Source organism: Budorcas taxicolor, chromosome 18 (assembly GCF_023091745.1).
Source record: "Budorcas taxicolor isolate Tak-1 chromosome 18, Takin1.1, whole genome shotgun sequence".
NCBI classification, from domain to species: domain Eukaryota; kingdom Metazoa; phylum Chordata; class Mammalia; order Artiodactyla; family Bovidae; genus Budorcas; species Budorcas taxicolor.
In genome coordinates this window covers 49,249,556-49,274,823 of record NC_068927.1, presented here as the reverse complement: position 1 = coordinate 49,274,823, position 25,268 = coordinate 49,249,556, and the positions used below count along the sequence as shown (strand labels likewise).

General features: G+C 52.0%; 1 protein-coding gene across 1 annotated transcript in view; it reads right to left on the bottom strand.

The window, feature by feature from the left end:
- Positions 1–25,268, bottom strand: part of SIPA1L3 (signal induced proliferation associated 1 like 3) — a 252,106-nt gene that overhangs the window by 40,807 nt on the left and 186,031 nt on the right. The window contains exons 11-16 of the mRNA XM_052655519.1: positions 21,729–21,980; positions 20,847–20,984; positions 10,742–10,869; positions 7,527–7,631; positions 5,193–5,311; positions 2,286–2,713 (exon numbers count right to left, since the gene is read on the bottom strand). Coding sequence (XP_052511479.1) covers positions 2,286–2,713; positions 5,193–5,311; positions 7,527–7,631; positions 10,742–10,869; positions 20,847–20,984; positions 21,729–21,980 — 1,170 coding nt within the window. The remainder of the gene's footprint in view (positions 1–2,285; positions 2,714–5,192; positions 5,312–7,526; positions 7,632–10,741; positions 10,870–20,846; positions 20,985–21,728; positions 21,981–25,268) is intronic.

The window sequence follows — 25,268 nt, the reverse complement described above, 5'->3', positions numbered from 1 at the left end:
AGCGCATATGCCTCAACTGGAGGGCTCAAGCACCCTGGAGCCTGAGGACCTCAACGAAAGATACTGTGTGCTGTGACTAAGACCTGACACAGTCAGTAAATTAAAAAAAAAAAGAGAGATCTGTCTAGTGAGGCAGACTGTGACAGAGACTTAAGTCTCCGTGAGACCCTTCCTCTCCACACTTGCCTTTCTCCTGGCTCCTGACTCCAGGAGGGCTGAGGCCAGGGTGAGGGACAGCACTGACATGCGAGCACCCCCAAACATGGCGGTTTCCGAACTGGTCGGTGTCAGGAGCCCCTTGGTCTTAGAATCCAGTTATACTTAAATCTCTAAGCTCTAGGACCCTCACACTATGGCATATTTTTCTTTCCAGCCAACGCCAATCTCTCAAATACTGGCTTTCAAGCGATGAGCAGCAGAACCTGAGTCTGGTAAGACCACTCACTGCGAGGTCATGCGATCCTTGAAGGAGGTAGAGAGCAGCACTCACACATTCTGAATGGACTAGACTGGACTAAAGGGCTCTGCACCATCACACTAAGAATTTCGAGGAAGATTTTTGCTCTACCTTTTTAAAAACCATTTTTTTTTTTTTTTGACCATGTCTTGTGGCGCATGGGATCTAGTTCCCTGACCAGGGATCCAACCTGTGCCCCTTGCATTTGAAGCAGTCTTAACCACTGGAACACCAGTGAAGTACTGCTTCACCTTTGGAAAAAACCCAGACATTTCTACACAGACCAAGACCCAGGGCCATTGGGGGCTGTGGTCAAAGAGGCCTGAGGCAACTGCCAGGTGTGTGTGTTCTGTGCAGAGAGAGGCTCAGGTCTGGGCACTGGCCAAGGTGTCAGGAAGCCAAGGGAGATGAAGATCCCTAAGGTGGTCCTGGCCCCTGCTCGGGTGCGGTCAGGGGAGGGAAGGGAGGCGTCCACACTGTGGACCTGGGAAGGTGGACCCACACTTCGCGGTCCACACTGGGGGCTGCAGCACTGTACTCATTGCCCGGGGCCATAGACCTCACAGGGTCCCTGGATCAGGCTGAGTTCTGTGACGGCAGGATGACGGTTACGAGAGGCACTTCGTGGCTTTCATCAGATTCTCAAGTGTATGTGGTGCACGGGCTTCCCAGGTGGCGCCAGTGGTACAGCACCTGCCTGCTAATGCAGGAGACTTAAGAGACACGGGTTGGATCCCTGGGTCAGGGAGAGCCCCTGGAGGAGGGCATGGCAACCCACTCCAGTATTCTTGCCTGGAGAATCTCATGAACAGAGGAGCCTGGCGGGCTTCAGTCCATGGGGTCACAGAGAGTCAGACACCACTGAAGCTACTGAGCACACACGCACGCCCACGCGGTATAGACTCCAGGCTGTTGGTTAGTCAATGCCTGCTCGTTCTCACTTATTCCCGTCTGCCTCTCTACCAGTGGTTCTCAAAGCACGGTCTGGGGACCAACCGCATCAGCACCGACACAGAACCCTGTACAAATGCACATTCTCAGGCCCTGCCCAGTAGGTTAGGGGAATGTGTGTTGAACAGCCCTCCAGTGGAGACCATCTGGGGTCCACACTGCCCTTTACTATGGAGGCTGGAAGGCTAGGCCAAGATTCCCCAGACTTCCTTGCAGCTAACGTGGCCAGGTGACATTGCCTGTGGAAGGGGTTCTGGGAAAGCTTTTGCTTTTTCCACAGTCAGGGAGCAACAAGGATGCTACCCTCTTCCCTCTGTTCTCTGCCCCCAGGCCTCTCAGGGGCACCACAGCCATCTGGAGACCAGGAAGTCGCAGCCAGTATGAGGACGACGACGGAGCAGGAAGACACAGGGTGCCAGGCCTCAAGGCCCTCCCTGAGCTGCTGCTGTACCAGCCCAGCTCTGCCCTCCCTGGACTTCCCAATGGGGAACTGTTAAATCTCTATTTGCTCAAGCCTCTGTGGGTCTGGTTTTCTATTACCTTCAGCCAAATGCACTCCTAATAGAAAGAGTGTGTGACTCCCAGTAGGCATAGAAACTACTGGTCTTGGGAAAGAGAAAAAGGAAAGAGACTGAGGGTCAGAGTGAACCAGACACAGACAGTCAAGGATTTTCCTTCCTCTACTGAGATCCTTAAAGGCCAGTGGATGGGTAGTCAGGGGTGGTCCATGGTATCCCAGATCTGTAAGCAAACTAATGTGTGAGCACATCCATCTGTGAGCATATTTCTGGGGAGGGGAGCTCCACCATCAGGACTGTAGGGGATGTGGAAGGTGGTCAGAACCCCTGAAGAACCAGGGCTAGATTCGGAGCCTTACCTGGACTGCCTGGATGGGTCGCGGCTGCCCCCGGCCAGGCCTGTTGGGGTGCTGGAGCCTGAGGAGTACAGCTTCGGTCGGTAGCCCTTGTTCTGTCCAGTGATGCCCGGGGCGGGTGAGACCTCCCGCCGCCGGTCTGCTTGGTGAGACCTCCCAGTGGCCTCGCGCCCACCCCCACAGAGGCCCATGCTTCCCGGGGGCTTGTGTGGCTTGGCCGGTCGAGGTGTCTTGGCCAGAGACACGCAGCCGGGGCTGGAAGTGTAGAGGGTGGTGTCGATGCCACTGTCGCTAGAGCCGCCCTTGGAGAGAGGGTCTTGCTCAGGCTCCAGGGGGTCCAGGGGGTCGAACCAACGGTCATCGCTGTGGCTGCTGGAAGCATTGCTGGAGAGGGTATTGCTGCTGGAATGACTGGAGTACTGGGGCTCCCCCTGGAAGGCAGGAGAACTGTGTCATCATTCCTAGACTCCAGGTGGGGGGCAACCTACCCTCCCACTGGGGTTCGCCTCACAGCTGAGCGTGAACCCTGGAGCTAGACAGCTTTGAACTCTGGCTCTCCTCAGGCCACTGATTGAACTTCCCTGTGCCTCAGTTTCTACATCTGTGAAATGGGCTGACAATAACCCTGCTCCATGGGGTGGCTCAGAGGGATAAACGACACTGCTTACGTAACGTGCTGCCAGCACTAAGCTCAGTGTGTCTGGAGCTGAGCTCCTGGCCTTCCCTCCTGAATTCGCCTCTTCCTTGTCTCCTAAGGGCACCTCTGTCGTTTCGGCTGTCCTTACCCAAGAGCTGTGGAGGCACTCTGGACCTTGCTTTTGCTCTCACACCCATATCTAGTCCAACGGCAAATCTTGTTGCCTGTGTCTTCAAAACAGATCCAAACCTGCCAGCTTGCCTCCCTTCAAGACTCCACCCTGGTCCTGTCCGCCACTGCTTCTCACTGGACCATGGCAGCAGCCTCCTCCTGTCTCCCTCCTCCTGTCTGTCTTTCCTCATCCCCGGACCGCAAGCTGTGCCCTACATGCAGCCAGGGACAGGCTGTGAACACTCATGTCCATTCACATCTGTTCCCTGCTCAGAACCCTCCTTCTCACTAGGGAAAAGCCAGAGTCCTCCCCATGGCCCCTGGGGCCCTGCATGATCTGGCTCCGGGTTCTAGTCTCTAACTTCATCTCCTTTTCCTCTCTCTGGATCACTCTGTTCCAGCCACAATGACCTCCTCGCTGCTCTGAGCACACCAGGCGCACTGTTCTCTCAGGGCCTTTGCACTTGCTGTTTCCTCTGCTTGTAATGCACTTCCCTCAGATGATTTTCCTGGGTTGCCTCTTACTTCACGGTTTTGTTTACAGGTCACCTCCTCGAAGGCCTTCTCTGACCACCTCATCCTAAAGCAGCTGTGCCTGACATTCTCTTTTCCCTTAACTGGACTTTTTCTCTTGCAGTAAGAATCAGTTCTCACCATTATATAATGAATCTTTCTCTGCCGACTGCTTGTTGCCCACATTGCAAAGTCAGCCTTGTGAGCACAGGGGCCTACCTGTCCTCTTCATCCCTGGGGTCCCAGTACCTGGACCATGGTACATGCTCATCATTCACTCACTGAATGAATGGATGTGAAGAGACTGCCAAGTTCTCAGTCTCTTCCTGGGCACACAGGACTATATCCCCCAGCTCCCCTTGCAGTGATGTGTGGCCACGTGACAGCTTCCTGGCCAATGTAACATTACAGGTGGATGTCACTTATGCCATTTGTCTAGGTCTGAGCCACAAAACGTCCTCTGTCCCTCAACTGCTGGAAAGAGGCAGGGGCCCGGTAGAGGGCTCTGGTGCCCTGAGGCTACAAGAGGGAGGGAGCCTGGGTTTCTGAATCCTGCAGAAAGCTGCTTGCTGAACACCCACACTGAATTGCTACATTAGAGGGGAATAAGCTTTATTATGTGAGGTCACTGGGACCTGGGGACTATCTGTTACGGCAGTTTGTTGTTTAGTCACTCGGTCGTGTCCGACTCTCATGACCCCGTGGACTGTAGCCTGTTGGCCTCCCCTGTTCATGGGATTTTCCAGATAATAATATTGGAGTGGGGTGCTACTTCCTCCTCCAGGGGATCTTCCCAACCCAGGGACTGAACTCGCATTTCCTGCATTGGCAGGAGGATTCTTTACCACTGAGCCACCTGGGAAACAGTTAACCTATTGCTAAAGATTGAACAGTCTGTGTCCCCCAACATGCGTACACTGAATTCTAATCTGATGGGATGGTATTAGGAGGGAGGGCCTTTGGAAAGTGATTAGGTTATGAGGGTGGAGCCCTCATGAATGAGATTACAAATCCCTATGTATTTTCATGTATTTATCCTATATATGTTTATACAGTCCTCATGAAGGGGGTTATAGAGTCCATATATATATTTATATCCTTAAAAAAGAGATCACAGAGAGCTCCCTTCACACGAGGTGAGGCGAAGGCTGTCCATGAACCAGGAAGCAGGTTCTCATCAGACACCAAATCTGCCTGTGCTTCACCCTTGGATTGTCCAGCCTCCAGAACTAGCAGAAATCAGTAACTGCTGTTTATCAGCCATCCAGTCTGTGGTGTTTTAGTTAGGGAAGCCGGAGCTGGTGAAGACACCCACCATGGCTGATGGAATGAGGAAATCGTGGCTCGAAGGGGTGAGTGATTTGCTCAAGATGAGATGGATGGTGGGGGCTGGAGCCAGGATGCACCAATGGCTGGGTCTAACTCCAGACTAGCCATGTAGCCCCTTCTGCTGGAGTGGAGGTGGGCGGAGGAGGAGCACGCCCAGGTGAAGCTGTGAAGCAGTCCAGCTGCTGGCAGCCAGGGCGGGCCAGGCAGCTGGCTCCCGTGGCCATGGCTCCCCAGGGTTGGCAGGCGGGGCCCAGACTCACCTTGGAATGCCTGTTGGGGGAATCTTTGCCTGCTGCGTCCTGCCTGGAGGCGTGCTTGCTCCCATTGCTTCCAGCCATGGCTGAGAGCCGGGCCTGGGCAGGCACATGCCACAAAGGCTCTGCAGTGCAACAGGAGACACACCAGTGGTTAGAAGCGACTCAGGCATCCACCGGAAGCATCTGGCGCTACGTGTGGCTTTGACGGTCCCATTCCTCTGCCAGCTTGTGCCCATGACACGGCCATGACCCCATCCACTCAGGCCTTAGGGTCTAGCAACACTCAGGAACAGAGGATTTACTGAGCACTTACTAAGTGCCAGGCACCATGCTAGTGCTTTACATAGCTTAACTTAGTGAAGCCTTATTATAACAACCCTCAACCCTCAGAGGAGGTTGAGTGTATTTTCGTCCTTCTAGGCCACCTGGATTTTCTATTTTATAAATCATTTGTCCATATGCTTTATAAATTTTTCTATGGAACTGACCACTTTCTGGTGAGCAGGGCTCTTTTTTCTTTTTCTGTTGGCCACATCACGTGGCATACGGGATCTTAGTTCCCTGATCGAGACTGAATTGCTCCCCCAACCCCCGGCCCCCATGCAGTGGTGGTGCAGTTTTAACGACTGGACTACCAGGAAGTCCCTGAACAGTGTTCTTTATATATGCAAGGTAGCATTCTTTGTTGGTTAACCATGCACAACTTTTTTGGTTAAATGGAAGTACAATCATAATAAGCACTGTCTGACAACTGAACTCTCACTTTACAGATAAATATACTGACACTTGCTTTTTGCTGTGTATCTTCATGACACACGTTCACATAACTGAACTGCAAGTTATCTTATTTTTAACAGCTGCAGAGTTTTCCATCATTGAATGGACATCAATTATCTAGCCAGTTTCCTACTGATGGATATTCAGGTTATTTTCAATTTTTCTTAACATTTTGGTGGCCTTTTCTCTACATTCAACTTTGAGCAAGTGCGGAATTGTGTCTGGGACAGAATTCTCTAAGTGAAATGGCTGGTTCAAAGGTGAAACAGGTTTAAAATCATGATGGCTGCTATGGGTGTAAATTAAGTCTAAACTCCCAAGGCTGGTCAACGTGCCTGAATGGAGCATCAGATCTTAAAAAAACACACAACCTCTGGGAAGAATGGATACATGTATAAGGCTGACTCTCTCTGCTGTCCACCTGAAACTACCACATCATCGTTCCTTTTCTAAAAAATGATTGATTTTTGGCTGTGCTTCTTTGCTGCGCACAGGCTTTATCTAGCTGCGGTGAGCAGGGGCTACTCTCTAGTCGTAGGGCGCCGGGTTCTCACTGCAGGGGCTTCTCTTACAGAGCACGGGCTCTAGAGTGTGGGCTTCAGTAGTTCTACATGGCTTTAGTGACCTCTTGGCATGTGGGATCTTCGCAGATCAGGGATTGGACCCGTGTCTCCTGCACTGGCAGGTGGATTCTTTATCACCGAGACACCAGGGAAGGCCCTATCACAACACTGTTAATTGACTATACTCCAACATAAAATCAGAAGTTAAACACACGTACACACACACAATCTAAATGGAAGGCTAATTAATATCTATCAAACTTACAAACACACAATGCGTTAACAGAGGACCCAAACCTCAGTGGTCTAACCCCAGAGTTCACACTTTTGATCAGTGCTGTAGTTAAAATACTCATAATAACAATAATTATTACTAAGCACAAGTTGTGTCCAGTATTACTGTAAGCACTCTGCCTGCGTTACCTTGCTATAACCACCCAGTGATACTATGAGGTGGACATTAGTACCAGTTTAATAGATGAAGGAGAACATCAAGACCCAGAAAGGTTAAAAAACTGGTCCAAGGTCACACAGAGCTTCAGGCCTATGCTCTCAACCCTGGCAACCTCTCTGCGCTTCCCCAGCGACGACAATGCTAGCAACAGTGCAGAATAAGCGCTCCGGAAGCTGGAGTCGCCATTCTCTGAACGATGGGCTGGGTCCTGTGCTGGGGCCGGACAGGTGTGATCTCACTGGACCCCAAAACCACCCTGCAAGGAGAGACACTTAGGGTGTCCACTACAGAAAAAGGACCTGAAGCTGGGAGAGATGAGGTCATTGGCAAGGTCATACAGCTGACTCAGAACTTCCCACCAGGCCCATCGGAGCCTGAGTTCACCACCATACACACACCACTGCCCCTGGTGCAACCTTAGGGGGCTCTGGGCCCATGTTCTTGCTGGGGAAGGTGGGCGTGGAGGGCCAGGGAGGGCACTCAGGGACACAGAGAGAGCCGCCTGACTGCACAGTCGAGGGTGTCACTGCCCACTATGCCCACCTGCTTCACCCTCCAGAGATGCTTTTCCTCCTTGGAGGCGTCCAAGATGCCCAGGAAGCACTGGTCTTCTGGGAGGAGGGCCGAAAATGCCAGCAGACCACGTTTCTGCAGAGAGCCAAGCCCGTGGCAGTCACACCCAGCTTTTCTACCACCTAGGACACCATGGCTCCCAAACTTCTGTCTCTGGTGGGACATCTCCCCACGACTTCAGCCTTGTACATACAGCTGCCCACACACCTCCATGGAGTGTCTACCAGGCACCCACTACTGGACATGGCCAAAGCCAGCTTCTTATCTTCCTTCAAACCTCCATCTCTCGTCTTCTCTGTCCTTTTGGCTGCTCAGGTCAGAAACCAGTTATCATCCTTGAACCTCAGGAAATCCTAACTTTACCTCCAAAGAACTGTATCCAGAACCTGCCTACCTCTCCCCCTCCACTGGCCCTGCCCCATGCGAATCTGTAGCCAGAGGAACTCTGTGAACACCTAGTTAGATCCCATCCCCCTCTGCTCAGAAGAGCTGAGCCCCGTGGTTCTGAGTAAAGGACAAAGTCCCTGCTGTCCCCGCCACCTCCCTGGCCTCGCCTGCCACCATTTCTCTAGCCCCTTGGCCTCTTTCTCCAACACCAGACCCCTTGCCACCCGGGGTTCTTTGCTCAGCAGTTCCCTTTCCCTGGAATGTTCTCCCAGCTGTCTCCCTCACACTCTTCTAGCCTCTCCTAAAATGTGATTTGTTCAGAGACCTCCTCAGACCCCACAAATCACTTTCCAGGAACTATGCTTATTTCCAGTTAATATTCAGCTCACACTGTGGTTGAGGGACTATGGTGGTATATGCAGCAGGCATGGGTTAAGGAGAGGTCCTATTATAGAACCAGTAGGTCCTGGTCCAAATTTCAATGCAGCTACTCACCAGCCGGGACCTCGGACAAGGGACACCCTTTCAGGGCCTCACCTTTCTCGTTTCTAAAATGGGGTGGTCACAGCGGCCCCTCTGTTGTGTTCCTGAGATGATTAAACAGAAGGGAATGTGGAGTACCTGAAACTGTGCTACTGTTGCTGTGACCACAGTCATCTGATCAGGGCTGGGCACTCCCCCACGTCCATCCCCTCTGCTGGATCCCCCCCACCCTGGAGCTTGAATACACTCTGGACTTTATGGCGACTTCTGAGCACAGATCACCCTGATCTGTGAGCGTGCAGGGAAATGTCGGCCAACTTACATGGTCTCAAGGCGGTGAGAGGGGAATAGGGCCGTGGGGGACTGAAGATGGAAGGAAGGAGGGCCCACGGAGAGCTTCTGTGACCCCCTTATCTGGGGCCCATAGTGAATAGTGAACGCTGGGGAAGTTTCCTCCCCACTTACACCCTGGTGTAATGACATCTCCCAGCAACAGGTTTCTCTTTTTCTGGGAGCAGAGATCACAGACCTGCGGGTGGGATCAAGTGTGCTGAGCGGAGGAGAGAGCCATGTCTGCAGGCCCCGGAGGCAGCGGACCTGGGGGGAGTGTGGTCGGGGAGGGGGCAACCTGCTTGGCTGAAGTCCAACTGTTGTCCCTGGTTTAACAGAACCATGGACTGCTGAGGCCCACGTGCTGCAACTACTGAAGCTTGTGTGCCTAGAGCCTGTGCTCCGCAACGAGAAGCCTGCGCACTGTAATGGAAAGTAGCCCTCGCTCTCCACAACCAGAGAGACTGTGCATAGCAACAAAGATTCAGTGCAGCCACAGACAAAGGAAGGGAGGAGGGAAGAAAATTTAAGAAAAAGAGACACATACAGAGGGAGAGAACCATGGCGTGGAGGTGCTGAGGAATTCTCCAGGCTGCTCACCTGGGGAACAGGGTGCACGCGCCTCTCTCCTTGCCCCATAGCACCTGGGGGGTAGCCAGTGATGTGCAGACATGGTCAACCCCCATGAGAACTGCCTGGATATTCTCAAACACCCACTGTGTGGACATCTCCCTCTCCTTCCCCTCCGACGTTAGCACCCTCCGATTCTGCATTGATTTTCTTTCTTCTGAACCTACCTATCACCTGCTGGTTCTCACAGTTTAAAAGGGCTAACAGCTTTGTTAGGAGACATCACGTTGAAGACATTCATCCAAGGAGTACATGCCGTGATTAATACTTATACACAGGAGAGTAAACAGATGAGAAGATGTTTAGTCTCACTAGGCATCAGAAAAATGCAAATGAAACACACAATGTGGCCGCACTGTGTGCCCACCAGGAAGGCTGAAATGAGGAAGGCTGGGGAGGACTGGAGCCGCTAAGAACTCGCTCTCTCTCTAAGAGATTTGACAATCTCTTAGAAAGTTAAATGCATACCCCAGCAATTCCACTCCTGGGTATATTCCCTGCAGAAACGTGAGCACATCTTCAGAAAAGGCAGGTACAAGGATATTCCTGGCCGCACTGTTCTAAGCAACCCCAAACTGGTCCAATCTAAATGTCCTTCAAAGCTAGAATGGGGTAAGACATTGTGGGTCATTCAGACAGTGGATATACTACTCAGAACTGCACTGCGACAGTCATGTGGCTGGCCCTCACCAACACAGTACTGAGCCACAGAAGTCACATACATGTATACACACACACAGCGTGTCCAGTGGGAATCTACGTTCCATATGCGTGAAGTTTAAAACCAGGCAAGACTAAACCTGGCCGTGAGAAACAGGGTGTGGTGGCCTTCGGGGGTGCTGACTAGGAGGGGCTGGGGCCTGCCAGGAGGCTGGCCATGTCTCTCTCGCCCTGGGTGTGGAACAGGGGTGTGTTCACTTTGTGATTATATTATCACACGAGATGCTCTGGATTTGGGCTCGTGTCTCAGCATAACAATTGAGAAACAGCATCGAAGGCTTTCTGTAATGAGCAGTCAGGACACTGCCGGTTCTACTCAGCCCCCCGCCCCCAGAGGACCACTTTCAGATGTCTCCTGGCAGTCCCCTCCTCTGGGCTGCACATTTGTGCTCCAACTCCTGCTTGACAGCAATGGCAGATCCCGCCTGCTGATGCCCTGTCTGGATGGACACGGATCTGGCTCACTGGTCCCTACCGCTCTCCCAGGTGCCTTCTCTAACCTTACATGGTGCACTAACAGCTTGCTTTCATGTTTTATCCATCACTGACAGGGGGAGGGGCTTCACCCATCACACTGCGAGTAACGGGTCATGCAGGGTGGGGCCACGGGCATGGCTGGCCTGGGGGGGCCCTACCTGGCTTCTGACGCTCCATGGTGCTCTCCTGGCTGGTCAGGCCGCCTGATGAGGAGTCACCGCTGGATGTCCCGTCGTGGCTGAAGTGGGGATCAAAAGACAGCAGCGGGTGTGGGGCAGCCGTGTACCTGCAGGGGAGCGAGAGCAGGCGGGCACAGGGTGAAGGGCTGGTGTGTCAAAAACCACCTGAGGCCGAGACTTGCTTGCTGGGGGTTTTAAATACCCGGGAGGCTCCTTGAGGCTGGGAGGCTGGATGAGTAAGCCTGGAAACGTGCTATTAACTGCGGGTCAGGAATGAGCTCTGTCCGGGAAGCATGCCAGGGAGCCGGTGGCGGCAGGGCACGTGGGGCCAGGTGGGGTCTTCAGGGAAAGGGCGGGGGCAGAAGCCACTCAGGACCTAGGCTCCTCTAGAGTCCCATTTCTTTTTTCGGCTGCACCACACAGCACGTGGGATCTTAGATCCCTGACTAGGAATCGCCCCATGCATTGCAAGCACGGGGACCAAATGGGGTGAGCTGCTGTCAGCAGCCCCTACTCCTAGGCTGGTGTTGGGCTCCCTCTCTCTCTGATGGAAGAGAGCAAAACAAGGCAGCCATTTGTAGGTCCAGGAGGCCTGGAAGTGGGCCGCTTGGGGGATCAAACCTCTCCTTGGCCTCCTGCCCAGCCAGGTTCAGTCACTTCCTTGCCCCGACAGTTTCCCAAGCTGTCAAGAGGCAACTGTAGTAAGTCTTTCCTTGTAGGACTGAATGCGTTGAGACTGACACGTGATACAACTGGCTGAGGGGCCGAAACCAAATCTGTCTGGCTCTCTGCTGGAGGAAGGAGCTGCAGGGTAGAGGTTGAGGGCTCAGGAGTCAGCACAAGGCAGGTCTGGGCCCAACCCTAGCTCCATCCCTCACTAGCTGCATGACCTTGGCTGGGCAAGTGCTCATCAGTTTAAGCTGTGGTTTTCCCACCTGAAAAATGACATTTTCTACTACACAGGGTTGTGGAGGGATGGAAAAACAAAGCTGTCTCCTAGAGAGAGATTCTCCTGGAGGTGGGCCCTGCAGAGCCACAGGCAAGGCCTGAGGTTTAACAGAGGGACTGGCAAAGGTTCTCTGTGGCCTCGGGTCCCAGAGACATTCTCTGTGAACCCAGAGCCTGTGGGTGCCTCCCAAACATCCATTCCACCTCAGATCAGAATTCAGCATGGTGGAAACCCTCTCTCTGACTGGGGTTGGTTAGGAAAGGCAGAGGACATGTGAGAGGATTTGAGTTATTAAGTTTCATTCCCATGAAGTACTTCTGATTCTTCACCTGACAAACACATGGCAGGGCCACTCTTCCAGCCCTTTGAGACCGGCTGGTTGGGGCTGTGTGAAGATCAGCGAGTTGTGAAGGAGCCTGAGTACTAAGAGGTCCACTCAGTGGTGGACCTGAAGTGTAGGTGCAAAATAAACCCTGGTTGACTTGTTATTTAGTTGCTCAGTTGTGTCCGACTGCAACCCCATGGACTGTGCCCACCAGTTTCTTCAGTCCACGGGATTTCCCAGGCAAGAATACTAGAGTAGGTTGCCATTTCCTTTTCCAGGGGATATTCCTGACCCAGGGATCAAACTTGTTAGCAGGCAGATTCTTTATCGTGGAATCACCTGGGAAACCCCTTCACTGACTTAAGTCACTGCAATTTTCAGGTCTGTTAACCAGCATAACCTGACTGAGACAGGGGAAGTCTGCTCAGAGCTTGTGGAGGAAAGTCTCCCTGCTCCAGAGGGAGATGACAAGGAAAGATGCCCTCTCTTCCTCACCAGATGTTGCCGGGTCCAAATATGACATCACTTGCAGCTGTTGCCCTCTCCCAACCAGTCTGAGAACACGGCCAATGCTGAATGTGGAAGAGAGGGGGCAGAAAGAGCCACTGGGCCCTTGATAATGTTGTCAAGGTGCTGGATTAACCTCCCTGGGAACTGCTCTGCCTCTGAACCTTCTTTTCTGGGAGACAACAAATTCCTACAATGTTTGGTTACTTGCAGCCAGAAGCATTCCATGGGCACGAGCCGTGGACTTTGGAGGAGTCACTGAGCCTCCATTAATCAAGCTGATACTGTGATTCCTCACTTGTTTCCTGTGCCTGAACTTGAAACTTGAGAGGGTAATGAACTGGAATCCCACCCCCAAAATCCAAAAGAAGTTAACTGACTTCTCTGGGGTCACCCTGCCAGTCCAAAGCCAGGGCTGTCTCTGCAAAGACCAACTCTGAGCTCCTGGCTTTCACGTATACAGGCAGCAGAGAAGTGCCGCAGAGGTGCACTGGACTTTCTGAAATCTTATCTTTCCTCACCTGCCAGGAAAACACGTATTATCCCCACTTCTCCAGGCCCTGAACTCTAATGCCTCCAGGAAAAAAAGACACCACTGACAGGTGAATGGATAAAGAAGATGTGGTGTATATATGTGTGTGTGATAGAGACCAAAATTGGGTTGTTTGCAGTGATGCAAGTGATGTAGAGTCTGTCATACAGAGTGAAGTGTGGAAGAGAAAAGACAAATACCATATATTAATGCACATACATGGAATCTAGACAAAGGATATTGAGGAACCTGTTTACAGGGAAGGAATGGAGACACAGATGCAGAGAACGGCTTTGGGGACATGGGGGTGGTGGGAGAAGGGGGTGGGATGACTTGAGAGAACAGTACTGAGCGCAGAACAGAGAGCTGGGGGGAGCTGCCGCATAGCACAGGTAGCTCAGCGTGGTGTAGAACAGCAGAAACTAACACAACACTGTAAAGCAATTATACGCTATTTAAAAACAAAAAGCATAGGGAGTCTTCACCTTACTGGCTGACTTAGCAGCCAGCCAACCTCCTGGTAAAATGTGACTCCAGTATTACTGGAAGTTGAAGTGTTGATGGGTTTATTCCATTTTTTGAAAACGCCTGAATCAAATCCTGAGTGCTACAGGAAAATGGTCAGCAGTTGCTAGGTTTGTAAGAGGCAGACACTACAGGCACTTCCCTCAATGTCTATTCTCTGCTTCCACCATGGTAGCAGAATCCAAATTGCATTGGTGGCAGCAATGTGATGGGTTATCAGACTACATTTCCCAGACTCCCTTGCTTTATTCCAATGAAATAAAAGCACTACATGCGACTCCCAGACAATTTCTGGCAGCATGGTGTGGGATCTTAGTTCCCCAATCAGGGATTGAACCTAGGCCCTGACAGTGAAAGAACAGAGTCCTAACCTCTGGATTACTGGGGAATTCCTCGATGGACTATCTTTAGCTGAACAAATGTCTTCAGCTTCATCTCTCAGCTAACTGTCTTCTATCAACAAAACCTGTACTTTGCTCACTCATGTAATTCTTTCACTAAAAAGCCTTCTTCCCATCCCAGTGCAAACTGACTGGCCTATGCTGACCATTCTTTAGATGCTGAATATGTCCCATTTGGGGCCATCTGTATCACTGCCAAATCCTGGTCAAGCTGATGAAACTAGGACATTCCAGCATCTCACCATGCACAGCTCTGGGCAAAACTCCCCAGAAGCAGGCCTGGGCTGCCAGGATCTTTGCTTTGAACTTCCTACTCTGCCACGTAGGAAAGTACCAAGACAGATGTGGAGTCCTGAGGGCAGGGCTCCAGCGTGCTCGGTCAGTCTCCTACAGAGACTGATGGGTGGAGCTGGGGATGGGTGCATTATAGGATGGCTGGGTAAAGGGCGGACACACGATGCAGCCATTGTTGGCTGCCACTCCAGGAGGCACCACCTTCTTTGTCCCTGCTGGTGGAGTCCGGATGCTGCTCTGGCAGCCAACCCTCGACCACATGACTTGAGCAAATACTGAGGGTTTGAGCTTCCCTGGTGGCTCAAACGGTAAAAAAAATCCGCCTGCAATGCGAGAAACCTGGGTTCAGTCCCTGGGTTGGGAAGATCCTCTGGAGGAGGACATGTCAACTCACTCCAGTATTCTTGCCTGGACAATCCCCATGGACAGAGGAGCCTGGTGTGGCTACAGTCCATGGGGTCACAAAGAGTTGGACATGACTGAGCAACTAAGCACACAAGACAATTGTGCGGGTCCCACGTGACCTCGCCAGGGGTTAGTTCAGGGGTGGGTAAGTGACTGAGTTCCTTCATCCTTAGAAACAGAGAGCAGCTCTTCCCTCTTCTCCTGCAGGGCACCGGTTTGGCCTGGGGCCACAGCAGCCCTTGTGGGTCATGAGTGTAGTCAGGTCCTTGAGGAAGAACCTACACAACTGACCAGCCCGAGAGCCACCTGCCTCTGGAATTATCACATGACGATAAATCCCCTTAATGCTCATGCCTTCTTGAGTTAGGTTTTCTGTCTAAAGTCAAATGTTTCAACTTCCCTGGTGGTCCAGTAGATACCAATCTGCCTGCCAACGCAGGGGACACAGTTTCTATCCCTGGTCCAGGAACTAAGATCCCATATGCTGTGGGGCAACTAAGCCTGTGCCTTGCAACTACTTAGTCCACATACAGCAACCAAGAACCTGTGCACCATAATGAAGACCCCGAGTAGCAACCCCGCCACCCCCACAAATATCAAATGCTTCCCAACTGACAGACCACTCTTTATGGAACCGGCAGAGGAAAACAACTTCCACAGTTGCGACATGTGAGCTTGGTGGTTGCGGCTCCCGGGCTCTAAGCCACAGACTTAGCAGTTGTGGCACACAGGCCTAGGTGCTCCGCTGCTGTGGGATCCTCCTGGACCAGGGATCGAACCCGTGTCTCTTGCATTGGCAGGTGGATTCCTTTTCACTGAGCCACCAGGGAAGCCTTAAGAGTTTTTTTTTTCCTAAACAGCTAATTTTTTTCTTTTTGGGGCTGTGCTATGCAGCATGCAGGATCCTAGTTCCCCGAGTAGGGATTGAACCTGTGCCCCCTTGCAGTGGAATTGTGGAGCCCTGACACTGGACTGCCAGGGAAGTCCCTGAGGCAGACGTTTTACATGTGAGCAAACCTAGGGGCAGAGTGAAGCCCCTCGCTCACACCACATGGCTGATGAAGTCCAGGCCCTCTTGTCCTCTTGTCTCCCAGTAAATCTAAGATGGGCTGCAGGACAGGTTCGGTATATGAGGGTCTCTGAGTTCCTGGAAACCTGATGAATCTGGCAGGTCAAGGCCTGCAGGAGAAGACAGCAGGAGCCAGAGGAGTCCCGAAGGGGGAAATGTCTGTGGCTAGGCTGGAATGCCTGGCTTGGGTCCCACAGGCTCCAGGATGTCAACTATGCGACAGGAAACGGGGAATGGAGCTGAGGCCAAAGGCCACTGGGGCAGCCCAACCTGCTTCAGGGCCTCCTAAGGCTGGCTGGTGACCAGCCACGAGAAACACTGGTGGGGTTCAGGGGCTGAGGTATGCTAGGAATGTTTGGCAGAACTTGGAACCTGGCTGGCTGTCAGAGATGAAAAATACTGAGACCAGTGATACAGAAAGCAGCATCAGGGAGCCTGGGGAGAGAGGGGTGGGCTGGGAGGAGATGGAATCTGAGGGGAAGTGAGAGTTTTCCACTTGCCAGTGCCAGAGAGCCTGAAACACCGAATCACAGCCTCCCAGTGTCACTGCGGGGGCGGGGACTCCTGAAGGGACCGTTCCTGTGGACAGGCAGCACAGCGCTGGGTCAGAGTTGGTCCCTCGGAATCACACAGGCCCAGGTTCCTGGAAAAGTGATCCCGCCCACGTGGATCCACTTTGTTGAGCCTCAGTTTTCCCTCTCCCTCTATAAAATGGGACATTCTACCCACCTCGTGGAATTGACAGAAACAGCCCACTGAGCTCATGTATCAATGGGACAGTCCAGAGAACAAAGAAATAGACCCCCACAAATGTGCCCAGCTGATTTCCCCTTCCAATGAGCTTTTGCTTTAAGGGACAGCGGAGAAGGAGCCTTTTCAATAAATGGTGCTGGACACTGGCAGGCAAAAAAAGGAATCTCAACCTAAACCTTTCACCCTATGAAAAAACTAGCTTTAAAAAATTAACTCAAAGTCAACTATGGACTTAATTGCAAAATCTAAAACAATAAAAATTTCTTAGGAGGGGAATTTCCTGGTGGTTCAGTGGTGCAGATTCTGTGCTTCCACTGCAAGAGGCATGGGTTTGATCACTGGTCGGGGAACTAGGATCCCAACGTGCCAAGTGGTGCAGCTTAAAAAAAAATAAAAAGGAAAAACTTCTAGGAAAAAATGTCTTCAGGACTCAGGACTAGGAAAGAGTTCTAAGATTTAACACCAAAAGCAGGATCCATACAGGGAAAACAATTGTAATTTGCATCTCACCAAAATTAAAAACTTTTGTTTTGTGAAAGACTCTGTTAACAAGATGAAAAGCCAAACTAATGACTGGTGGGAGGAAGTATTTGCAAACCGCAGAGCTGACAAAGGACTTGTGTCTAGAATATACAAACACTGAAACACAAAGGTGTTCAACATCATTAGCCACTGGAGAAATGCAAATTAAAACCACGATGAGCTATCATCACACCTATGAGAATAGCTAAACTGAAAAGTGGCGATGACACCAGATAGTGATGAGGACGTGGAGAAACCGGATGACTCACAGCTTGCCAGTGGGAACGTACAATGGTACAACCACTCTGGAAAATAATTTGGCAGTTCTTTTTAAAACTAAAAATGGACTTACCACACAGTATGCAATTGTATTCTTTTCTTTTTTTTCCTAAACACTTTTCTACACACAATACAGAATGGTCAGCACACCCTTTCACTGAAATAATAATGCTCTCAACTTGTTGAGTAAGTGGCACTTGGAGAAACATCTCCCCACACCCGCCCCAGGTTTACTGAGGTGTAAGGGACAAATAAAATCATAATATACTTAAAGTTGTACAATGTAATGATTTGAAATATGTATACGCTGTAAAATGATTACCACAATTACCACATCTAACATCTCAAATAGTTATCTTTTTTTGGGGTGATAATGTTTAAGATCTACCCACTTAGCAGATCTTAAGTGTATAATACAGAATTAACTACAGCCACCATGTGACACGTGAAATCTTCAGAACTTACTCATCTTATAACTCAAAGTTTGTGCCCTTTGACCAACACTCTCATTCTCCCCACCCCCAAGTAACTACCGTTCTATCTACTGTTTCTTTGAGTTTGACTTTTTTTTCATTCCACATGTGATACTGCACAGTATTTGTCTTTCTGCTTTATCTCCCTGAACATAATGCCTTTAAGGTTCATCCACGTTACTGCAAAATGGCAGGATTTCCTCTTTTTATGGTTGAATAATATTCCATTGTGTATATTACACCACGTTTCCTTTATCCATTCATCTGTCAACAGCCATTTAGGTTGTTTCTATATTTTGGCAAGCAACTGCATTCTTGGGCATTTATTGCAGAGAAGTGAAAACTTATTTTCACGCATGTTCAGAGCATGAATATTTGCACAGCCCAAACCCAGAAACTACCTGACTACTCATCAATGGTACCACACCACCAAATACAACTCGGCAACAGTAAGGATCTGACTATAGATACAGGCAAAAATGTGGATGACTCTCAACTGAGAGAAAAATCTCAAAAGGGCACATACTGTGTGATTCCTTTTACACAGCATTCATGAAGTAAGAGACCCAGAAAAGATTAGTGGTTGCCAGAGGGATGGGGGAGGGGATGGGTGTGGCTATAAAGGGGTAGCCGGAGGGAGTTTCATGGTGGCGGCACAGTTCAGTCTTAACTGTGGACAAAACTCCACACAGCTACACACACACAGGTAATTGGTGTATTCTGAATAAGCACTGTGGATTGTACCAATGTCAACTGCTTTGATATTGTATTAGTTATTCAAGATGTTAAATTTGGAGAGGCTGGGTGAAGGATTCAAAGAGGGCTCTATACATTTCTTTTAAACTTCCTGTGAATCTATAATTATTCAAATAGTTTAAAAGCAATAAGATAGGAGTGGGGACACCAGGACTTTGGGGGGAAAGAATGCTCCTTGGAATTCACAAAAGCATCAACCCCACCACCTCTATTCTTGGCTGATGGCTCCATGCCAACTGCCACTTCCAGCCTCAGCCACTGTTGCCACCCAGGTGCCCCCACAACTCAGACTCCTCTCCATTCCACACCTTTCTGCTTACTGATGTCTGTGGCCTCTGCTCTGTCTGGAATGACCTTCTCCCTCTTCTCTGCGGCAAACTCCTATTCATCTCTCAAAGCCCTATTCAAATACCACCTGCTCTGGGCAGCAAGCTTAGAGCTGGGGTTGGGCTGAGCTCCCTCCTCTAAGGCCTGAGTCTATCAGAGCTCTTGGCAGTGTGTGCATCCCTTCTGAGATCTTCTCTCACCATAGCAGGTGCTGATAACAGGAACCCCTGGGTAAGTATCTCAAATATTTCTCCTGGCACCTGGAACACAGAGGGCTCTTGGGACCCACTGCAGTTGAGAGCTGAATGGTGGCTACCAGAAGATGAAAGAGTATGTTTCCCCCAATTTTACAACAGAGGCTTAGAATCAAGCAGTGGTTTAGTGTAGTAGCTCTCGAAGTGTGTTCCCTGGGCTGGCAGCCTTGGAATCACATGTCCTACCCTAGTCCTACTAGGCTGGAAATTCGAGGGTGAGGCCCAGTTATCAGTATTTTAACAAGCGCTCCTTCTGGGTGATTCTGAGGCATGTTAGTTAAACAAACTCACTCACTCACTCCATCCTTTCATCAAATATACACCAAGGATCTACCAGACCCTGAGCTGTGTGATGGTGATCATAAGAAAAAAAAGTGTTATATATTGGAAAGCAGCAGGCCTGTTCATGCACACACGCATGAATATGCATGCACGCACACTTCCCTGGGCTAACAGGATGGAGAGGACTCAAGGCCGTCATCAGGAAAAGACAAACGGAAGTCAAGGGAACAGGTGGCAACATGTTACTGTGTGGGAGGTGGGGGTACAGGGAAGGCTTCCTGGAGGAGCATCAGCACTCACACTGGAAGAGTGGGGTCCAGGGAGTCTGTGGGGGTGAAGATCATGAAGAACTTCCGGGTGGACAGAAGAACACAGGGAGGATTCTCCAAAGCACACAGCCTGCCTAGGAGATCAGAAGTGGCTGGGGTCTAAGGCCACACCACCCTGAACTCGTCCCATCTTGTCTGATGTCGAAAGCTAAGCAGGGTCGGGCCTGCTCAGTACTTGGATGGGAGAAGGGGCTGGGGAGGCTGATGTGCAGGGCACTGCATGAGGCTGGAGAGGCAGGGGAGGAGGAGGGATCCCTGCTGGCCACAGTGAAGCGTGGAGGCTGTGTCACGAGAGCTCTGGGACACGTGGGGGTGGGGTTTGGAGCAGGCAATAGACGTGGCCAGCCAGACAAAGACCCCCTGGCTACTGAGTGGGGGTGGACTAGAGGAGGTGGCACAGAGGCTGGGGGCTCAAGGAGGTGGCCAGGGCAGGGCACTGGGGAAAGGAGGAGGGGGCGGGGGCAGAAATGCTCAGGAGGTTGAAGAGATGGGCCGCAGTAGAGGGGAGGGGAAAGGGAGGCATCCAGGATGAGGTGCACGGCTCTGGCCCAAGGACAGGCGAGTGGTGCGGCCACCCCTCAGACAGGCACCCCAGGGGAGGAGGAAGGTTCCAGGGCACTGGAGTGGAAGGCTGCTGGAGAGTAAGCTAGAGAAACTGTGTTTATTCCGAGGGCACAGAGAGCCAGGCAGGAGTTGGGAAGATCCCCTAAGCTGCCAGTCTGGGGAAGGGGACAGGACTAAAGCCTGACTGGCCCTGAAAACTGGGTAATGCTAGGGCCTGGTGTTGGGGGAGCATGGGCTGGAGGCAGATAACAGCTGTGTTGCAAGGGGCGTGCTCAGACAAGTGATTCAGGCATTGAGAAAAATGGCAACTGAAACGCTGCTGCAAGGACCGGCAGGGCCCTTCCTGGTCAGGCTGGCTTGGCCCCACATCCTAACACACACAGCCCTCTATCCCAGCAGGCCTCTGAGGACCCTGGGGAATCCAAAAGCCCCATAAAATGGCAAATAAACCTGTATGTCAGGTAAGTGCATCTCCCGGGGAAGAAAGTTGCTGGCTTTCATCAGATTCCTTAACGGAAAAGAGAGAGGAGAGTCTGACCTTTCTGGGGATGGCTTGTATCTCGCGTAGGTGGCCGAGCCGGGGGTGGAGAAGCTCCCAGAAGGCTGTCGGTAGGGAGGGACTTTGTCGACCCCTGCTGGTGACGCTGTGTAAGGGGTTTCGGGGAAGCTGACGGGCCTGGAACAGAGGTAGGAGAGAGGAAGAGGGTGGGGGTGAGCAAGGAGGAGCCCGGCCCAGTCCTGCTACCCAGCCACACCCGTGGGCTTCACCTGCTCTCCTCTGTGGGGATGGAGGCAAGGCTGCTGAGCGAAGGGCTGGGGAGGCCAGGACACCCCTTCCCACCACAGCTGAGCCCACCCCTCAGTGTCTGCAGCCTGACACAGGCTGGACAGGCCACCCACACCTGGGACAAGACTCTCCTCTGCAAGTTAGATTCCCTCATTTCTTAGAAATTTTTCTTTAATATATAAGGTATTCAAAAGCACTTATCTGTAAGGTATATGCCATCATAATAAAACAAACTGCCTAAAGTTACCACCGACCCGAGAGCTAGAACTGGGGCCATGTGTACCCATGGGTGGGCTCCTCCCCGCCCCACTTCCCTGTCTCCCCAAGAAGTAATCACTCTCCTGAATTTTGTGCTTATCAGTCCCTTGACCTTTAAAACAAATACATGGTTTTAATCTCCCATGGTAGGGTGGATTTCCAACAGCAGGCGCTGAGCGCCCCAGCTCTGCGTCCACGCTCCAGAGGCTCAAGAGGCAAGTTTAAGGCAAGGAGGAAGTGAGGGGTACGAGAATGAGAAGGCAAGGGAGAGGAGGAGGGCGGACAACAGGCGGAGGACAGAGAGAAAGGCAGAGGGCGGCAGGGGGCAGGCGGGGGCTGGGTGGCACCCCTGGGCAGGGGTGGGGGTGTCCTTACCTCTTGCTGTGCAGGGGCTGGGACTCCCGGAAGGGGACCATGGGGGTCTGCTTCGGGGGCCGGCTCAGGGACTGGGCGTGTCCGGGGGTGGCGGAGGTGGCCCACTTGGAGGCCGGGAGAGAGTTGTGGGACGCGGGCCCGCTCCACTGCCAGGGAGCGTTGCTGCGGTAGGGGGGCCGGCCCCCCGGGGCCAGGCCCTCCGGCTCGGTCTTGGGCTCCGAGGTATTCATATCATAGGTTTCTGGCCACCCTCTGGGAAGAAAAATATCGTTACTCGGAAAAGGCCCCGGCCCACCAGCACGCAGGGCTGCTGCTTCGCAGCCCAGATCTGAACAGTCTTCTATTTTAAAGGCCGAGTGGGGACCCTTCAAATTGGTCTGAAATGGAGCAGCTCTGTGTCCTCAACCGAGACAGGGTCCAACACAATGGCCCCGACTGCTGGGCACACTCTACTTCATCTCCCCGTCCCCTCCTCTTCGTCTCTCCCGGTCTCTCCCTTCACCCTGACCCAGGCCTCCAGTTGGCCAGTGTCCTCTTCAGGCTAGCTTGGCGCCCCCACCCTCCCTTGGCAGTACTCAGGGCCAGAAAGGCGGATGCCCTCGGCATCAAAGGACAGTATCTGCCTTGTTCCAAAGAAGCTCAAAGGCAGCTGGAAGAGGAGCAGGTGACCTACTTTGCAGGGTGGTTGGAAAAAAAAAAAGCCACGAAAAATCCAGAACCTTGAAATAGATGCACAACGGCCTGTGACTCCCCCTAGACCAGGCTGGCACACGCACAGCAATGTTCCTGGCTCAGGGTGGGGGGCTCCGCGGGCTGGGCTGGCGTCCTCCACCTCCGCTGCAGTGCAGCATGGGAGGGGGCTCTGAGCCCGAGCAGGGGGCCGTGCTCACAAAACCCACCTCCCAGGGGCTGTGGGAGCCAAGCTGGCAGGAGCCCTGGGCCTGGAAGCCGTCAGGCCCACACCGAGCCAGCCCTCTGGGGTTCTCCTGAGCCTCCTGGAGCCTGGGGCACTCGCAGGGTCACCCGGCAAAAGAGCTGGTGGTCGTGGACCCAGGTCACGTCTGCTAAGGAGGCATCAAAAAGTGACCCAGGAATGTTCTCTGGCACCTGGGCCAGACACACAGTGCCCTCGGCAGCACTGGAGCTGGAGCTGGTATTCAGAAGCGCCTTCCAGCAGCTTCTCTGGATCAGTAGGTGCCCATGCCTCACCAGGTGCCAGGTGAGGAATGACAGCATACGAACACCTAACAGGACCTGCAGATCTGCCAGGCCCAGGTGGAGGTGGTACCACCGTGGACCCAGGCAGTGCGTACCCGCTGCTCCTGCCTGCCTAGCTTCTACACCCCCTTCTCCTGAGAACAGGTCTGTGGGCTCTGGGTGGGGTGGATCCCACTTCCTGGCTCCAGGTATGAGCATGTGACCCAGGCCAGCCAATCAGCAGCGCTTCTTTGAGGTGACGGGCACAGGATTGTCAGGTGCCCCAAGCTGAGCCAATCAAAGACAGTGAGCATCAACTCTGGAACTGCTGCAAGGGGGGTGGGGTGGGGGGTGGGCAAGCAGGGGAGGGGGGGTAGGTGGTAAGAAAAAGATCTGTTTCACTGGGCTGCTGAGCTGGGGAGACCTAAGCTGGAGCTGCGACGAGCAAGAGGTGGCTTGAGAATGACAGCAACGCAGAAAATGAGACAGGTGAGACAGATTCTTGATGAAGATGTCCAAGACCCTGCATAAAGCCACATTTCAATCTTGCCCTATCTCCCAGTCTTTTCAGGTGCATTAGCCAGTCAAGTTTCTCTTTTGCTTCATCTCTGTTGCTGGTTATCATCAATAGATACACTGAAGAAAGAAGCAAATTGAGGCACAGAGAAGTTAAGTAACCTATTCAAGGTCACACAGCCAGTAAGAGGTAGAAACTGAATTGATTGATTTATCCTTTTTATTTATTTTTCTTTTTTGGCTCTGCCATGTGGCTTGTAGAATTTTAGCTCCCTGACCAGGGATTGAACCCACGCCCTGGCAGTGAAAGCACTGGATTACCAGGGAATTCCCAGAAACTGGATTTATAGATAGTAAGCTGACTCGAAAGCCCACAACTTTAACCATTATACACACTGGCTTACTGGGACAGTGGTTTGGGAGCCAGTGGGTAGATTCCGCGGGCCTGTGACTTCTGCCCCTGTTACTGACAGCTCCACCTTTGGCCAAGAGTCCCTGGGCATGACCTCAAAGAGGGAAAACAATCATTGGGGGGTAGCACAGAGTGACAGAGAGCCAGGGCGCAGTAGGCGGACAGCTGGTTCAGATCACAGCTCTGCTGCTTATGGCCCATGTAGTCTTGGGTGAAGGAGTTTCCTTCTCAGGGCCTCAGTTTCCTCATCTGCAAAATGGGGGTGGTGGTGAACATCAGCTAGAAGTCTGGCGCATGCCAAGTGCTTAACACATAAGAGCTGTTGCTGTGGTCGCCTTCTCCAGCTGATTTTGTGGACTCTGCCTGCCATTCCCACAAGCTCAGAAGCAGAAGCCTTCTTTCCATTTTCTGAAGTCCAGCCAAACCCACCTGGGGGCTCTAGAACAAATTCCTTCCCCGTGATCTGAGATCCATCAGCATCTAGATTACCCTGAGTGCTCAGTAAAGGAAAGCAGATGCCTGGGCCCAACTCAGCTCCTCTGAATCACAGTCCTCTTTGAGGCGGGGCCCAGGAAGCTGCATTTTACCAAGCTGCCAGGGATGATGCTGACATGAGAAAGTTTAAGAAGCTCCTTTCACTGATCCAGTTTTAGGATTGTTTTTTAAAAATTAAAGTGTTATTAAACGGCACCTCTGTCCACCAGTTACACCCACCAGAAGCACCCACAGCTGCCAGGTTTTTACATATTCTTGACTCACTGCATTTTCTGTAAACAATCACTTACTACTCCATCATATGGATGACCTGGGATTTACTCAGCCAGTCTCCTATGGTTGGACATCTAGTTTCTTCCAGTCTTTTGCTCGACCAACAACGTTGCACTAAAGATTCCCTCTCCAACCTCTCAGCCATGTGCGGAAGATGCCTGGTGATGGATGGCCAGTTTCGCTAACCGCTTTTCCTATCTGCCGCCTCCTCTTTGATTCCCAACAGCCTAGTTTCTGGAGGCCATGGGGACTCCTTTCTCTCTCTCCAACTCACTCACTTGTGGGGTTTCAATTCCCCTTCTCAGGGAGGAGCATCCCCTCCCCCTTCAGATATCTTGAATCCAAATGAGGAACCAAAGGTATCCTGGATCAGCTTCTCCATCAGGCAGGACAGACACAGTGAGATGAGCCTGTACAAACACGCCAGGTTACCATGACACGCCGCTTCGGGGGCTCTGGGATGTCCCTCCTGGCTACCTGGTCCACCTGGGCGGGGCTCACTTGAGAACCCCAGCCTCATGGTCTGGGGGTGTGAGTATGACCCCCTGTATGCTATGCAGTATCTGAAGAGCCTGGGGTCCAGACCCAGGCCCTACAAAGCCTGGCTGGTGGCAGGGATTGTGACACCCAGGCTAGGAGGCCAGGGT